We start from the raw sequence: 15,904 nt of genomic DNA on the forward strand, positions 1-15,904 counted from the left end.
AAATATTTTTTTTGTCTTTAGAATGGTATAGTATCAAGTATATATGAAATTGCAATCACAAATCATCATAGTCGGAAGGGTTTCGGAAAGCAATCAGGCTTCGAATGTGAAGCGTGAGGTGTTGGAATGCACGACTTTGGAAATATTCTGGACAATAGAAAGGCGTAACGATATAAACAAAGTGCGAGTGAAGAAAGCGGTTGCATATTTAGAATTAGGATACAAATGTTTATGGAATTGAGAATATTATTTGACGGTTTTAAATTATTTCAATGAACTTGAAACTTTAGGGTATATAAATGCGTTATCTAAAGTAACTGACTTGGAAGTTAAAAAAAAATTCATCATTGGATTATTGAGTTTGACTGTTTTTAGTAAAGACAAGTGAAATTTTTGACAAGATATCAAAAGGCACAACTTTACTAACTAGGCTTGAAATCATATTTCTCGAAATCGAATAACGCGATTTCTTTCCATTTCTCAGAAGGACTAGTGGAATAGTAACACAACGCTATGACCCCAAAAAAAGCTTTTCCCATGTCCAGAAAGGAAAGGTTTCGGTCACATGAACTAATTGCTTTGGATTGTTTACATTTTTGTTGCCCAAAAGTTCCGACGGCAATTATTTCGAAACGCTTCCATACAAATCTTCGAAACTTCGTTAACTTGAAGACAAACATATGAACTTTAAGTTCTGTTAAACAATTTTTAATACAAACGTCTGATTTCGCCAAAAATGGAATGTATAAAAAAATGACATGACGTCACTGTATTGCTATGGTAACTCCGATCATGATAAATTGTATATCATGTAAAACTTGAATCTATCTCTAAACATGTCATAATAATTTATTTGAAATTAACTTATTGACAGCGACGCATTTCCCCTTGAAACTTCGAAGGTACGCCACAAACAAAACCCAGTCGAGCCACCTTAAAGAATTTCGTTGAATTTAGATTTAAAGAAAATTCTAAGATTTAGCCGGTTTGTAAACCGAAACCAATCATTTATAGAGCATCCTTGACCTGGGGGAGAGAATCGTGTCAAAAGATGTTTCATAGGGAGGGGAGGGGGGAACACAAAACACTAGTGCTCAGTGTTCGGGGGAACACATAACTCGGGGGAACACAAATCCCTGTGACACCGCCGTGAAAACCATCAATAGTGTCACGAAGTAGAAGTGAGGGAGTAATACTTTCCCAACGGACACAAAGATTCGGGTCGTTCTTCAGTTGCTTCCTTCTGGTTTATTTTCTGTTGCTTGTAGTACTTTACAATGATCTCATCTGAACTCTGGTTATGGCTCTTGACTAGCTGCTACTTCGTTGTGCACTGTGCTATCAGCTCTCACTCACTCTCAACTGAACTGAACTCTGAGTAAGCTCGTATTTAAGGACTAAGCTTACGCAATACCTCACAACCGGTTATACTAGGTCAAACTAGATTACACCAGTTAGGTCAAGTATGACGTAAGAGCTTGAGACAGGTGTTGACTTTAGGAAAAAGTACGAGCACTCAGTTCTAAGAGCTGACCCTGAAAATCTGTCGGTGGCGTTCGCTAACTTAACTAGTACAGAGCAGATTGCACTAAAGATATCCTAAAGTTATAAGAAAGATCATTCTGAAAAAGTGAACAGAAAAGGCTTAGGAAGTAGTTGTTTGTACAGTAAACAACCCTGCTCTTTTCCAGTACGCATGTACAAAGTTGTACATGATCAAAACCCATTTTCACTGGAAACGTACAGTAGATTTGCAGCTGTTGTTTACTACAAAACGTACTTCCCAATTAGAAGTGTAAGGCCATGTCAATGAACAAACATCCTTGACCCTGGAGTTAATGAACAAGTTATTGTGAATGACTCGCCATTGGTCAATGACAAGTTTGTCTATTGACATGTCATTAAAATAAAGAGATTTCCTTACATTCCTTATTTACAGAAGGTTTAGCAGATAATTTTCTATTTCTAGGATGTTTTTCCCTAACATTTTCCCTTGATTATATTTTCCCTTCTACATATTATTCCCCCCTTCGAGAACACTCGCCATCGAATGTCACGAAGAGAAGATAAAACTACAATTAGAATCAGGTGTACACTGAGCAGTACTCGCTTAGCTTGACCAGGCTATATGACTGGACTCATACAGGTAGTCTGCATGCCAGGGGTCTACAATATGATAGAACAAGAATATTAAATATAGTGTTATTATCCCTAAATTACCCGCTAAACAACATAAGAAGGAAAATCTAAATGTTTTCGATGCAGCAGGATACAAGAGTACCCTTAGGGTGGAGTGATTCTAAAATGTTTGTAATCAAATACAAACGTTAACGTTAACGTGACTAAACTAAACCTACTACTAATTGATTAAAAGTTAATATTAAATATTTTAGATAAATATTAATATTAACGTATTTTAAGAGTATTAAGAAATTATGGTTCGTTACAATGGTTTAAGGAACAATACAACAATTTCTAATATACTAAAATAGCGATTAGGATATACGCCTATTTCAAAAAACGTTGTCGGTCGGAAATCTGAAATCTGAGACCGAAAGGAATTGTGGGTTGTAAGCTGTAAATTGTTTGTGGTTTTAATTAGTAGTTCGCAAAAAGTTAATATCTTGATATACTAACTTTGAGCGATGACCTGTGCTGGCAAACGATCTGGGTAAATGTATATTGAATTTTGAACGAGAAAACACTCAGTCCCCCACATTTCCAGTCGGTCTCAGATTTCTGATTTCAGATATCCAACCGACAACGTCTTTTGAAATAGGTGTATACATCTTCAGCAAACTCACAATTAACCTCTAGCGACTTTACTTGAATATGACCTTACAGTTCCGTTGCGTTTCATAAGAGTATGGTACTGCATGGGAGAAGTCCTAATACTTAATTATCGCATTATAAAGCTCCGCAGCAAAACGTTTGCAGTTTGCAAATAAAAAGTGATAGGGGAGATGTAATTTTGTAAAAGCAACGTAGTCCAGTATTCTTGTCATCGTTAAGTCCTTTTCTCGAACGTCATGAAAATGCATTTGCATTAATGGTTCGGGTCTGGGTGTACCATCAGTTCTGTGCCCTTCAACGTCTTCTAATCTTTTACTTCTTTGAAGTACGATTCCCTCTCCGTCTTTTTCGATCGCCCACCACCAGTTCTCTGTTTCCAGAACAACAAACTGATGGTTCAAATAAAACTGAGTAATTTGCCATTCCCATAGTTTGCATTTGTACAGCCTAATAGTGAGCACTTTTTCATTCGAGAATTCATGTGTTATCATATTATCATCCCTATCGATGGAATTTCCACTACCTGTCCAGGATGAACTTCTCGAGGTTGGGTAATTGGGTATGGATATACCATAATGTATATACCCTTGATCGTCTTCCAATCTTTTTCTTCTTTGAAATACAAATAAATAATAAATAAAAATAAATAAATAGACTTTATTTAACGAGGGTGACAAACATTACTGATGGCCCAGTAGTTTCCATTATGGCCCTCCTACGATTAATAAACTGAAATGAAAGATTAAATGAACATAAAGCGTGTTAAGAATCCCAACTGGCAAGGAGGCATACCAGTTGGCTATTAACAAGCATGGTCGAGAAACTGAATTTGAACTAATCAGGAATCAGGACAAATACAGTCTCAGCTAGTGGCCACATCGGGACTCGAACCCGGCACCACCGGATTGCGAGACCGAAGCTACGACCACTCGACCATGCTTCCTCCTTAAAATACGATTCCCTCTCCGTCTTTTTCGCTCGCCCACCTCCAGTTCTTTGTTTCCAGAACAATATACTGATGCTTCAGCTTTGGTTGCCATTCCCGATCCCGGAGTTTGCATTGGCTCAGCCTAATATTATCATCGTCCCAATCGAGGTATTGTATTTGACCTTTCCAGTCTAAGCCTTTCTTTGCCATCTGTCCCTGAAGAATGTAAAAATTAGGAACCACTTTTAGCCATTTTTTCTAAAAACAAACAAAAATTAAAGACGCAAAAGCTAAAATATTCATATATCTGCTGCTCATCACCTACCATGCCAAGGTTCGCCCCAAGAAGTATGTTTTTAGTCAAACTTTCATATTACCCGCACCACCCTTAGCCATTACTGCTGCGAGCGAAGCGAGGAGCAACACTAATTTTTACGGGTATCCTGTTTATACACGAACGAGAGGTACTGGACACGTTAGGTAGAAAAAATCTCATTTTACGTCATCAGTTCAGAAACATGCGCACCCAACACACTTGGGCAGCGGTCTGTTTTATTACATTATGCACAGATGACCACTGCGCAGCCTCATGGTCTTCCTTCGTTCGACCAGCGTGGAGTTTGAGGTAAACTTCCACAGTTCTACGAACAGTGCGGTTCTATATATTCGTGGAACTATTCATCAAGGTCATGAACAGTTCAGTTACATTATTGGGGGGAGGCAATGTTCATTTACGAGTTTTTTCGGCACTTTCATGTGCGCAATTCTGTCCTATTCATGAATGGAGTTGTTCTACTATAGATAACATACTAATCGAAGGTGACAAGATGTATCTAAATGCTTTTGAAAGCCATGCAATCCCAGATCAAGAGCATATATCTCTAAACTATTTGCCTAATACTGTTTGTTCGCCTTTTGCTTTCGATAGCAGTACAGCATCTTCGAGCCAAACGTCTTTGAGGACAACAAATTGTTATACGTTTTGTTACTGTTCAGCGTGGTAGTATGGACTGTCAAATACAATAAAAAATAAAAGATATTTCAAATGATCCAAAGATTGTTGTATTTTACTAATAAACACTTACTGAATATTAATGTGTACAAGTAAAAAGCAATCCAACGGCGGGCTCTATAGGTCTATTTTTTCAATGATTTTACGATATCAATATATTTAGCCCATGAAAAATAGAAAAATTAATAGCTGTGGGTTGTAAAACAACATAGTTTACTGTTTTCTCTCACGAGAAATTTCAATATCAATTGAAATTATGAACTTAACTTGTTTTATTCCAACAGGGGCGGATACAGGATTTTTCAAGGGGGGGGGGGGGGGGGTGGAAAAATATTTCAATCAACCATAGGTCATTACACTTTATGTAAAAAAACGAAATTAGAAAGGCGCTAAAAAGATATAATAATAGTGCATGTATATAGCGCATATCCAAATAAATGCTCTATGCGCTATAATAATAACAATGATAATCAAAAACTAATGATAACTAAAAATGAAAATAGTTTTTAAACAGATGGATTTTAAGTTGCGAGTTGAATTCAAGGACAGTTTGACAGGATCTTAAAGATAGAGGTTGAGAGTTCCAGAGTTCAGGTGCAGCAAAAGAGAAGGATCGTCCACCATAAGTTTTTAGATTGTAAATTGTATTTTTAAGAGAAGAGAGTTTGAATAACGGAGAAGTCTTGAAGGTTTGTAGGAAGTAATCATACTCTTTATGTAGAAGATAATATAGGTAAGTTGTAGTGCTTGGGAACGAGGTTATTCCGGGCGAAAGCCCTTGGAATTAAATTCGGAAAAATTAATTTCCGACCTCGCTGGGATTCGAACCCACGACCTTCGGAATTGTACTACCGATGCTCTACCAGCTGAGCTAGAGGTCAGACTGAGAGCAGGCCGGGGTGAAATAGATGAAAGGTCGCGGTAATTATGATGCAAAGAGTAGGGTATGTGGACCGCGTGGCACTAATGAAATAGTAGAAGATAATATAGGTAAGTTGTAGTGCTTGGGAACGAGGTTATTCCGGGCGAAAGCCCTTGGAATTAAATTCGGAAAAATTAATTTCCGACCTCGCTGGGAATCGAACCCACGACCTTCGGAATTGTACTACCGATGCTAACCTCTAGCTCAACACTTAGCGGGGATAAGGAACTAGCGGGGTTGAATTCTATTGTTAAATAACGTTTGGTACCGAAATTTTCGTCCGGTTTCCGGAATAGAGAGGTTCCGGTTTACTGAGGTTTATTTTACAAAAGATATATGGGAAAAATTTCCGGACCAAAACTTTTGTCCGGTTTAGAGAGAATTCCGGTATACTGAGGGTCCGGTATAGTGTAAGTAAGTGTTGACCTCTAGCTCAGCTGGTAGAGCATCGGTAGTACAATTCCGAAGGTCGTGGGTTCGAATCCCAGCGAGGTCGGAAATTAATTTTTCCGAATTTAATTCCAAGGGCTTTCGCCCGGAATAACCTCGTTCCCAAGCACTACAACTTACCTATATTATCTTCTACTATTTCATTAGTGCCACGCGGTCCACATACCATACTCTTTATGTAGTTTGGAGACTGATTGTGAAGAGCTTTAAAAGTGAGTAATAGGATCTTGTATATGATACAGGTAGCCAGTGAAGATTCTTTAAATTTGGAGTGATATGGTAGTGTTTTCTGGAGAGAGTTAGCAGTCGGGCAGCAGCATTCTGAATAGATTGGACCTTGTCAATAGAACATTTAGGAAGACCAAACGAAAGAGAGTTACAATTGTCAATTTTCGATGTTATAAAAGCATGTATCAGTTTGTCAGTAGGAGTGAAAGAAAGAAATCTTCGTATTCTGATAGATTATATAGATTAGAAATAATTGATAGTACTACAGTAAAACCCCTCTATACCGGACAGTGCTGGGACCGATAAAAATTTCCGGTTTAGCGGGGTTTCCGGTATACTGAGGTTTTTGCAACTTACTTTTGTTTTTGATTTGAATTGGTGCGATATCACACCTATTGAAAATATGTTTGTGTCTAATCGTTTGGCGTCAGTATAAACAAACACGTAAACGAAAGTTCAAGTAAAAATATCAACATTAAGATCAAAAACTAAGCATATTTCTTACTTTTATTTCAAAAGAACGCCAAGAAGAAACATTCTGAATACGATCTGAACAAAATCCCCGGTAAAATGGACTGGGAATGACCCCAAAGCCATGTGACATGAAAAAACATGGCGGCCGCAACTTCGCGAACCATTCGATCTTTAGTATTTCTCAACACTATTAAACCTTCCTTATGCATTCTGTTTGAACATTTATATATTGAAAACAATTAATTAGCCTTTATATGTCTATTTGTGAACAAGATTTACTATTTAAAGAAAATGTTCGATGATTTTGTGAGTTTAGAAGCTGTCCCTGTAGACTCAATTTACACACCCGCAAATACGCTAGTGACGGTAGTTCCGAAACAAGTGTACGTTCTTCCGGACTAGTGGGGTTGAATTCTATTGTTTAAATAGCGTTTGGTACCGAAATTTTCGTCCGGTTTCCGGAATAGAGAGGTTCCGGTTTACTGAGGTTTATTTCACAAAAGATATATGGGAAAAATTTCCGGACCAAAACTTTTGTCCGGTTTAGAGAGAATTCCGGTATACTGAGGGTCCGGTATATATATATATATATATATATATATTACGCGAGGAATATTTTCATGGACTTTTACTATTATTTCCAGCGTGTCAACTTTATACCCTCGGGATTTTATGGTGAGTGTATTTTTGAACGGCCTAAGATACAAAAATATTTAACTAATAATTTCGAAGAAAGACTATATCCAAATCCGCATTTACGATGCGAAGACTTCCGTCGTATACTCGGGTCGGTTGCCGAAGGAAATGCGTTAAATTGGTGTACAGTGAGCTCCAAGTACGGGTCAGAACAAGCCAGGTAGTATGTGAATACAGGCAAATTTCATGGCTTAAAGACACGAAGACTAATCTCTAATGCGACTTTCTCGGTTCTATAGGAATGTGAGAGAAGGGTTATGACTAAAATTTGGCGCTGGAAAGAAAATTCGAAGACGTACGAGGTTTCAAAGACTCGTGATGGTTCGCTTTTGGGGCTTTTGGGATCCCGAGTCTCCAACCTTCTCTTATTTCTTACTGGTGGAGAAAAAAATCCTTAAAACGGGCTAGATTCAAAAAATAACCACACAGAGCGAACTAAAGAAGTGCTATTTCTCAATGATCGGGTAAAATTTCGAGGCTTTATTTCACGTTTCAATGATTTATTGAAATTTTTGAATCCCCATACATTTCCTTATAACATGACACCACAGAAACCAAGCTTGGGCTACCTGTGTTCTGATGCGAAATGTTCTCCGTCCACACTAATACGGCTAGCCGGCGTTTTCAAATTGTTCCACTCTGGAGACCGTATTCGAAAGAAAAATCGTTTTCGGTGAAGAATTGTTCCGGATTCGCCCGGACTAGTGTGGACGGTAGGCCTAACCGAATATATAAAAATTAGGATTCAAATTTATCCGGCAATATGTGGACGGGGCCTAAGGCAACCAATAGCACAAAGTTAGTAATTAGTTAGCTATCTATTTCACGGGTATATTATTTGCACTCTAATAAAAACATAAGGCAACAGCTTCAATATTAACTTCATCTTATGATAATAATATAGTAATAATAACATAGCATGACGCCTTGTTTTCATTTGAAAAGCGTTTCAAGTTTCCAACCCCCATTTTGATCCCTAAAAGCTTAAAAAATAAACTGATTTCAAAACAAATAGCTAAAAAAAATGAATTGATTCGAAACAAAATATAAAAATTTACATTTAACGGTATTAACGTATTATTATATGAATTGATTCTTGTCGAATTCTGTTGGCTACACTATTTTTTTATTTCCGCCCGCCGCCATAATTGTGAGCCAGTAGTTCCTGCGTCCAGCGTTAGTTCTTTGAAGAGCCTCACTTTCATTATTTCACAGTTCGCTTGCAAATGACAATACACCCAAGAAGAATGATGTCAGCATCCCTATTACAAGATCGTCAGTAACGCTGTTGTAGCTAAGTAGCTATTACCGTAATTTTTGTATCCGGAAATTTTTGTATCCGCAAATTTTTTTGCGGATACGAAAATATTTGCGTCCACACGCAGCGTATTCGAATCGTTTTCACTGTCCACACGTATCCGGAAATTTCTTGATCCGCCCTGATGCACGCTAGTGCCTAGTTCCTTTGACGGATAGTTTTCTTATTGAGCATGCGCAAAATCGTGTTTACGCCAGCGTATTCGAAAATTTGCTGATACGATCATCCACACGTATCCGTATTCGGAGCGTATTCGAAAATTTCCACTCTGGAGACCGTTTTCGAAAATTTCCGGATACGGATACAAAATTTTCCGGACACGTGTGGACGCAACTCGTATTCCCCCCCAAAAAATTGCGGATACAAAATTTCCGGTACGTATGGACGGGGCCTAAAACGCAGTACATGTATATATAAAATCCAATTTATTCAACATGACTTGTTATTTACTTGCACTTGACGATATATAAAATATTCTTATAGACTTTTGGATTTTAATTCTACTAAAAAGGGACAGTACATAACAATATTTATCTTAAGATTCCATCTGATCTGAAGAAGCAGAGTACTTTATACTAAGCACATTCCAGGTCTCATTAATCTTTGCCGTTCGAAGCGTCATGTTCTCCTTGAATTTGCTTCAAAAAGATAATGGAGAGTTATTAAAAAAATATCTATGAGAGTTCTTGAGCAAGGATTAGCCTGTTTTAACTTTTTTAAATGAAGCATTTCGATCTTAAAGCGAGCTATAAAATTCTCTTGCGAATATGTTTATCATGACGATAAAGTAGTGGAGCTCCCGCGCGGAGCACCTTGCTTAAGGCGGATCATGGGCATTGTTTGCAGCACATTTTTCTGCGCATGAATTTCATGCGTCATTCGAATGTTTTGATAAGTAAAATGTTAATGAATGAATGAAATAAAAAACGGAGGGCATATTGCCACCAATTCGGTTGTTTCTAATCAACTGTTGTATGTTTTTCGTTCAAGAAAAAGCAGCTTTGTTTGCCTCCTATCGCGGGGTCCAGTCGGCAAAACAAAGAAGACTTTCATTCAATAGTACATATACATATTTCTATAGATAAGCAATTTAAATATTGAATAACATATAAAATTACACCAAATATTCACCATTTATTGAGCTTTTCCAGCTAGTGTATGATTATACGAATGAGATTAAATTTGTGTTGTTGACAGATATGAAAAAAAAAAAAAAATTGTTATTTTGTATTTTCCATTGCAATTTGCATCATTTTTTATTTTGTATAAGTTGCTCTTGTCAAGTTAACGTTTAAGTAATATTTCAAACACGCGAGAGAGTTCTTCTTCCGATTTCCAAACACCGAAAAGTGAGTTGAAAAAACGAGGCGCAGCGAAATCCGAGGAAGAACTCTCTCAAGTGTTTGATATTACTTCTCAAACTAATGAATATTTCTTGGAGAAAATCAAAGAAAAAGTTTACGAAATTTAATGCAAATTAAGAACACAATTCCAAACCACCGTCACAGTAGTGATCTGCTTTGTTTTCTCCTCATTAAATATTCATGAGTATGAGAACTGAATGTAAACTTTTTTCAAAATATTTTGTCGTTCGTGATTTCCGTAACTTTGAGCAAGCTGCTTATCCTCCAATATCTCAAAAGCAATTAAAAAACTTCGGACAAAACATGGAAAAAATATATAGGCAAAAAAAAAAATCGTAAACGCAACAACGCTCATTACGAAATTTCATCTTTCCCTTGAAACCTCTTTTAAAAAAATAGTATTGAATTGTTTGCTTGATCCGCGTATTTGCGGATGGTTGAATATGCATGTAAGAATTTTGATACAGATTTGCGATCACCATACTTAACTTTTTGTTTATCGCGCGTTTATTTGCACACTCGGTTTAAAAAATTACCATTGAATAAAATTACTTCAAAAATATCCTAAAATGTTGCTATTGCTCTTGTTTTTAAACCGTGCAAGTTTGGTCAACTATTTCCTTGCTGGCCTTGAGAATGAATCTTTTCGAAGAGCGCTTTAAGTAAAGATTTAGCAAAATCTTCAAAGTATTGTGTTTTCCACGATATCTCATAAACGGCTCAAACGATTTTTAAAATAAAATTACCTGCAAAAGGCTCATATTGATCGGTTTCATTCTAACATTTTTAAAACGGCACTTGGAGTTCAGTAGTCACAAGGCAAGGACAGCTTTTTTCACGGTTCATAAGTTTATGCTAATATAGTCCTGACATATTATCATTGCATTCGCTCATGATTGCTCTCGCTCAACGCCTTTCGTATTTTATTAGAATTGCTTTATTTTACCAAATATTCAAAATGCCTGCAGTGAAAGAATCTAGGAAAATACTTGCAGAAAAAAAAAACAAAAAAACAAAAAAAACAACAACAACAACAACAACAACATATAGCATCACGTATATAACGGAATTTAAGCAAGTAGTTAGTTAGTTGCATAAATTCCGTTATATAGTATGTAGTGTATAACAGAATTTAAGCCAGTAGTTAGTTGAATAAATTCCGTTATATAGTATGTAGTATATAACAGAATTTAAGCGAGTAGTTAGCTTCAAACGTTTTCCAGCGATAGCTCTTCAGCTCCACAAAATATCTTCTCGAGGCAAGACGAAACAATCAACTTCGAAGCCATGTTTTCTGGCTGTCAAAACCGAGAATTCCAGTCACAGTGACACTCAGTTATCTACTTTTGTTCACTTTCGTAAAAATAATCAATTCTGAAATCTTTTATTAAGATTTCTATTCAATCTTTGGACATTTCTTTGTATTTGTTTTTAAAAAGTTTTAGAATGATAAATGTTTTAAAATAGCTAGCGATTCTTTCACGCTTCACCTTTGCCTCCTTGGCGTTTATTACACGAAATGTGATTGGCTAACGATTGAAGTTCGTGATGTATGGAGAATTTATATTTTGATATGAGAATCAAATTCAAATAAAGATTTATTTTCTTGCAAGTGGTAATGTTTTCCCTTAGTATTTATTTTATAAAAGCAATAGAAAACTTTTTTCTGTGTGTTTACATAGCCTGATAGCAACACTAGGGGGGTTGGGAGAATTCTCGACAGTTATGCAAACTGTCTCGAATTCTCCCAACCTCCCCTCTTGTTGCTATCAGGCTAGGCGAAACACGGAAAAAGTTTTCTATTGCTTAACTGTTTCGTCATAGGACCATAGTTATTGGAGCGGAATGGTTGGGAAATTTAGGAACTGTGTATATAACAGAATTTAAGCGAGTAGTTAGTTGCATAAATTCCGTTATATAGTATGTAGTATATAACAGAATTTAAGCGAGTAGTTAGTTGCATAATTCCGTTATATAGTATGTAGTGTATAACGGAATTTAAGCGAGTAGTTAGTTGCATAAATTCCGTTATATGCCATTGTATATATAACGGAATTTAAACAAGTAATTATTAAAGAAAAAGAAGGAGATAAAGACGAAGAAGAAGAAGAAGAAGAAGAAGAAGAAGAATCTACTGACTTATAATAATATATATTAATTAATTATATAGCGCTTATTACAGTCAAATGTGTTCTAAGCGCTGGAAAATTAATTTCCAATCGCTTCCTTGATCAACAACTTGAGTGTATCATATAAAACTTTGTTTTACCATTAAGCCTCGTCCGTAGGAGACCATAGTTCTGACATAAATAATTTAGTGATATATATTTTCAACACAAATAAATACGTTATACTTACTTAATATAAACTGACGAAGAGCGGAAAGAAGAGGGTCGCCAATTTGATTCAAGTAGTTTTACTTTCGTTTTACTTGCGACTGAAATGGAATATATAGAATTATGAAATAAATTAAATAGTACGCACACTGTGATTGGTTGATAGCCATGTTTGCATGAGGGTATGTAAACACTGTTGTGACGTCACAACTTTCGTGTTTTCCCGGTACAAGTTCAAAAATTTACAATTTCTTTCGAGGAAAAAAACGCCTCCAAAAATGTATTTTGAAAACGAAGTTACAACTTTTGACCTGTGTCAGGGCCACAGGCATAACCCTATGGTGTCATGCAGGTGTTTCTGATCGTAATATCGATCATGACAGTCTCTTGTTGGTCACCGTAACGAGAATACTATTCCCTCAGGAGCTACAACACACGTCCTTCGTCAGGACAGCTTCGGCTGTTCAGCGACGTGCTTTCTCATGATTTAAATGCACCGCCCGATAAGGAATACAAGTATTTCAAGGAAACAGTCAGCAGCTTCAAACGTTTTCCAGCGATAGCTCTTCAGCTCCACAAAATATCTTCTCGAGGCAAGACGAAACAATCAACTTCGAAGCCATGTTTTCTGGCTGTCAATCCGAGAATTCCAGTCACAGTGACACTCAGTTATCTACTTTTGTTCACTTTCGTAAAAATAATCAATTCTGAAATCTTTTATTAAGATTTCTATTCAATCTTTGGACATTTCTTTGTATTTGTTTTTAAAAAGTTTTAGAATGATAAATGTTTTAAAGTAGCTAGCGATTCTTTCACGCTTCACCTTTGCCTCCTTGGCGTTTATTACACGAAATGTGATTGGCTAACGATCGAAGTTCGTGATGTATGGAGAATTTATATTTTGATATGAGAATCAAATTCAAATAAAGATTTATTTTCTTGCAAGTGGTAATGTTTTCCCTTAGTATTTATTTTATAAAAGCAATAGAAAACTTTTTTCTGTGTGTTTACATAGCCTGATAGCAACACTAGGGGGTTGGGAGAATTCTCGACAGTTATGCAAACTGTCTCGAATTCTCCCAACCTCCCCTCTTGTTGCTATCAGGCTAGGCGAAACACGGAAAAAGTTTTCTATTGCTTAACTGTTTCGTCATAGGACCATAGTTATTGGAGCGGAATGGTTGGGAAACTTAGGGACTGTGCAATAATTATATATATCGGGAGGGGGGTTCTAAAATTCTCCAAATTGGGCTTAAATTGAATCCCCCCCCCATACATCATGATACATCGCGACAATGCAAATATTGTGAGATGCAAAAATGAGGCATTGAAATACTACAAAAGTGTGAACAAATAAAAACAAAGATAACTGATCATGATGAAAGCTCGCCTCCTAAAAGAAATCGGAAACTCCAAACTCACGTACTGAGCTAGCTGTCATCATAAATTTAACTCAGTAACGCTTCACTTTATTACTACTGGTATTGAAAGAAACATTAGAGATTTGTTGGATAACATGGATAAAGCAATGGAAAAGTACTATGCTACCTATATGATTGGATCGAAACAGAATTCATCAATTTCACGGAAAAAAAAAAGGAAATAAGAAAGAAAGCTGATAAACGCAAATCCTCGGCAACAGAACATGTTTTAGGAAGAAAAGGGCATGTGTTATATTTAATACCTTAGGAGGAAATCCTTTAGCAAAATGAATACAGCCCTGAGATATATGTCATCCCACAACTTGATAATATTGATGAGGACACTCTACTAATATTTACCATCTCAAACTGACAAATTCTGCGTGTGGGATCTTCTTTCTTCGAAATGTCTCGTTGGGGAAGCCAAGGAGCTTGATCAAAACTTCTGTTTTTATCCTTGACATAGCACTAAATATCGTGAACATAAAGCTAGAAGAATTATTACGGACCGAGTTTGCCTAATGGTCGTGGGTCGTGAGTACGAAGTCGTGGGTCGTGGGTATGAAGTCGTGGGTTCCAATTTTTTCCCAAATTTATCATTTATAAATTTAATTTTATCACTATACTTCCAAAACAAGATCGTGTGGCTTTGTTCCTATAAATTCGGGGTAATTGTGGGTTGTGCAAGGTAGTCTGTGTCTGATTTGCGTGACAGTGTTATAAAAATACACCAAAATTGGTGGCCCGGAAAACCTTTTAGCACTTTCTTACATTTCATTTAAGTATATTGGCCTTGCTGTAAAAAATAAAAAATAAAAAATAAAAAATAAAAAATAAAATAAATAAAAAAAAAGAAGAAGAAGAAGAAAAAAAAACAAAAACCAAACAAACAAAAACCACTAGTCGTCTACCTTGTTCGCTTAAACGAGGAGTCTTCAATGGACTTTATCCGGATGTTACCTAGAAACTGGAGCGACAAGCCGCTGCAAACGTGTGAAGTCGATGGACAGCAAATTCGCGTTTAGTTCGGCATTACGTTTCTCCTCGTTCTATGTGTTTCGTTGCGAGAAAGCTTGTTTCACTATTTCTCAGTAGTTCTCTTTGTGTTAATATGGAAATCCTGAGTAAATGACTTGAAAGTGCGGGGTTTACCGTTACCTACGACTCCAAGGTTGATGAGGACTGCTTTTATGCAGCGGCAGCGTATCAGTTGGGCTTAAATACCAAGAAGGTCAAAGAAGTTATATTCAGTAACTTAGAGAAGAACCGATTTGATGTAAGTATAATCAAAACGATGTTTTATTCTTGATTTTCCGGGTCCATACCTAAATTATAAGGAAAGTAGAAATTCGAATAGAGTCAGCTCTTTAAAAAAATCATGTCCACCAACTACATGGAATGATGAATAATCGTCGGTTTAGGAGATTCCAACACGTGTCTCCATCTTCATCTTCATCACCAGTCTCATATGGCGTTCCATCCATGCCAAAATTCATAGTTGACATTCGATATTGTAGTTTAAGTATTCTTCTTGGTTTGTACGATTGGACATTCAAGGTTAGATATTTTTTACGGAGTTTTCACAATTCTACTTTGTAGTTAAGAGTATGTCGATATTGTAGCTGAAGTATTCTTGTTGGTTTGTACGATTGGACATTCAAGTTCAGAGTATTGAACATTCAACTTATGAATATCCAACCGCAATCACTTTACATGCCGTCATCGCGGGCTCAAGGTACGAAGACTCCTCAAAATCATGGGGAGCTTAGCTTAGTTCGAGAAAGCGTCACCCCGTTGTGTTGGTACAAATAATGTCCCTACTAAAACAAAGAACTATGAAACCTGAGCATTTGAGTTGGTTAGATGTCTATTTATTTAATCCAAGATTGCGTCATAATTAGCAACACCTTGGTGGAGTGATACTGAACCACAGATTAGATAAGATTACAATAGAAAAGTTTC

The 15,904-nt window shown here is 36.6% G+C and overlaps 1 protein-coding gene across 9 annotated transcripts; it reads right to left on the reverse strand.

The window, feature by feature from the left end:
* Positions 1 to 1,225: 1,225 nt before the first annotated feature.
* LOC116294279 (uncharacterized) lies at positions 1,226 to 13,232 on the reverse strand. Of its 9 annotated transcripts, none has more exons than XM_089031609.1 (4): positions 12,544 to 13,232; positions 3,780 to 3,937; positions 3,317 to 3,425; positions 1,226 to 3,163 (listed from the first exon to the last, which is right to left on the reverse strand). In XM_089031609.1, the coding sequence occupies exons 2-4, from the start codon at positions 3,852 to 3,854 to the stop codon at positions 2,889 to 2,891; spliced, it is 459 nt and encodes a 152-aa protein (XP_088887735.1). In that variant the 5' UTR covers positions 3,855 to 3,937; positions 12,544 to 13,232; the 3' UTR covers positions 1,226 to 2,888. The 9 variants fall into 9 exon arrangements, with proteins under 9 accessions (XP_088887735.1, XP_088887731.1, XP_088887732.1 ...); XM_089031605.1 differs by adding an exon at positions 4,634 to 4,731 and having other exon boundaries at positions 1,226 to 3,405; positions 12,544 to 13,222; XM_089031606.1 differs by adding an exon at positions 9,953 to 9,972 and having other exon boundaries at positions 1,226 to 3,405; positions 12,544 to 13,220.
* Between the last annotated feature and the right edge of the window lie 2,672 nt (positions 13,233 to 15,904).

This window comes from Actinia tenebrosa, unplaced genomic scaffold, assembly GCF_029948245.1.
Source record: "Actinia tenebrosa isolate PJP-AT-01 unplaced genomic scaffold, QUT_ActTen_1.0 PGA_scaffold17__23_contigs__length_9995812, whole genome shotgun sequence".
NCBI lineage: Eukaryota > Metazoa > Cnidaria > Anthozoa > Actiniaria > Actiniidae > Actinia > Actinia tenebrosa.